Consider the following 2,563-nt stretch of genomic DNA (forward strand, 5'->3'; position numbering starts at 1 on the left):
GTATCCCTTTCCATGGTTGGCTAGTAAAACCCACCTTCATAAAGCTGTAGTAATAGCTTCCGAATTCCTTGATACTCGACGTCATGTGACCGCGTCATTACCTCCGTTGCTGTATGATCTGACAGGCATCGTAGTATGGCCCCGCTGTAGCCTCTCGATAAAGGATGTCGTCGTGTATGAAGAAACGTGCAGATTTTTTTTGGATCTTCAGAGCCGCTTTCCTTTCACTGGGCGACTTTACATGTTGAATGAAATCTATGTAAGGCTGTCTCTAATCTACTCCCTCGGCTGTACATACCTCTGCCGGTTGTGGTGGAGACTGACAGTCAACGCAACTGTCTTGGAGGGATGCTGCTTGTGTGGACATGCTTGGCCAGTATACTCCAAATCTCTGAAGTTCTCGGTACAGGTGAACGGCATCAGTTGTTCCACAAGTCTCCGTGTGAAATTCCTGGAATAATTTCTCTGCCTCCCTCTTATTCACGTACACTGCGAGTGATCCTCCGAAAGCTCTATAGTATAACTCCCCTAGAATCATCATAAACTGTTTCAAGGCCTGGGTGGGAATTACTCGATCTTCGTTCATCCTGGTAAGTTCTTCGATACATACTCGCCTCTAGTCGTCTGCCTCTTCGAATGCCAAATCTTCTTTCCATGTGCTGGGTAGGTATTTTCTCCGTATTGTAACCATACCCTCTTCTTCACCTTTTAATTGCACTTTGATTTCTAAGGTTGCCAAGGATTCTGCGTGTTTATTCCCGCCTCTGCCAGTATGGTAGAGTGTTTACCTTGTTTGATTCATCAACCTTTGAGCCTCTGCCCGGTAAGGTGCTAGCTAGGTGTGGTTCTTTGACGTAAAAATCGCCATTCACTTGATTTGTCACGATATTTGAATCGCCTTTAACTTCCACGCTTCCTAGATTGAGTTTCTTATCCATTCGTAGTCCTAGGATTAATGCTTCATATTCGGAGACGTTATTACTGCACGAGAAATCCAGTTTAAACGAATACGAGAGTAAATCGCCCTGTGGGGATACAAACACTACTCCGGATCCCTCGACGGTACCATACAATTACCCATCAAAGAACATATTCCAAGATTTGTCAGTATCCGTGACTTCCACTTCTCCAGGTAAGTATTCATGTACCTCATCGTCCCCTTCTCCCGGAAACATAGTCGTTAAGTCGGCGATCGCTTTTCCTCTTACTGCTTTGGGTCGTTGATATTTGAGTTCGAATTCGGACAGTTGTAGAATCCATCGAGCAGTCCTTCCGGTTAGGACAGGTTTGGACGCCAAATAGGCTATGGGGTTTGCCTCGGCTACCACGATGGTCTCATGTTTCAAGAGATAGGGTCTCAGTTTCTGTGTTGCGTATATAAAGGCTAGGCATGCTTGTTCCATGCACGGATATCTCAACTCCGCATCCCTTAGGCATCGACTGACATAATATATAGGTGATAGCTCTTCCCCTCCCATGTCTTGTGCCAGGACTGCACCTATCTCCGAATTGGTGAACACCGCGTAAAGTTAGAGGGGAGCTCCTTTAGTCGGCGACTTGAGAACCTTATGGATGACAAGGTATTGCTTCAATTTTTCGAATGCGGCGCACTGTATCTAGCCTCATACAAAAGCCACTCCCTTATTTAGTAAGGGGAGGAACGCAGTCAATAGTTGTGCTAAACCTGGTATGAAGCGTCGTATGTACGATATCCGTCCAATGAAGGCTTGTAACTCCTTTTCATTTTCTGGGGGCGCCATGGTCATGATTTCCTCGACTTTACTCGGGTCTACCTGGATTCCTTCATTGGTTACCACAAATCCTAAGAACTTTCCCCATTCCATGCCGAAGGCGCACTTGAGAGGATTCATTTTGAGCTTGAACTTTATGCACCTCTCCAAAGTCGTCTTTAGGTGGGAGACGTGGTTTTCGGTTGCTTGCGTCTTGACCACGATATCATCAACGTAAACTTTTACTGTTTGATGTAGTAAATCATGGAATATGGAGGTCATAGCGCGTTGGTACGTGGCGCCCGAATTTTTCAGGCCAAATGGCATTATGACGTTGTAGGAATTTCCATACGGAGTTTGGAACGTCGTCTTCTTTGCATCTGACATATCCATTTTTATCTGGTTATGTTAGAGCATTTCTCGGTCTAACTCGCATGCGTTGCTATCTCAAGCATGTTTGTCAATGTTAGTGATCAAAACTATAAGTCTTGATTTCTAGTCTACTATAGCTAAGGTCTCGGACTAGGATAGAAAGTGTAGTTGAGCTCAAGAAATCCATGGCAATCATCATACAAGACGAAGGACTACTCAAGGAACTGGTGGATCTTCATCGGCTAAAAGGTATGTGGAAAATTGAACTTATCTATCACTCAAAAGTCTATCTATCTCCTATCTTGAGATAAAAGTCGTTTTTCTATATAGACTTAGATTATACAAATTTGGTATTTCGAGCCGAGTTTACCTCGCCTATCTATTTCTCGAAATATGTGTTAAAAAAGCTTTCGCTTTAGCCAAGTTCATCTTTACCTAGTGACGAAAGTCATGTTATGTTT

The 2,563-nt window shown here is 44.0% G+C and overlaps 1 protein-coding gene across 1 annotated transcript; it reads right to left on the minus strand.

Annotated features, from left to right (window-relative positions):
* Positions 1-271: 271 nt before the first annotated feature.
* On the minus strand, positions 272-1,478 carry LOC113280351. Its single transcript, XM_026528990.1, has 3 exons — positions 1,078-1,478; positions 789-981; positions 272-556 (listed from the first exon to the last, which is right to left on the minus strand). The coding sequence occupies exons 1-3, from the start codon at positions 1,476-1,478 to the stop codon at positions 272-274; spliced, it is 879 nt and encodes a 292-aa protein (XP_026384775.1).
* Between the last annotated feature and the right edge of the window lie 1,085 nt (positions 1,479-2,563).

This window comes from Papaver somniferum, chromosome 5 (genome assembly GCF_003573695.1).
Source record: "Papaver somniferum cultivar HN1 chromosome 5, ASM357369v1, whole genome shotgun sequence".
Lineage (NCBI taxonomy): Eukaryota > Viridiplantae > Streptophyta > Magnoliopsida > Ranunculales > Papaveraceae > Papaver > Papaver somniferum.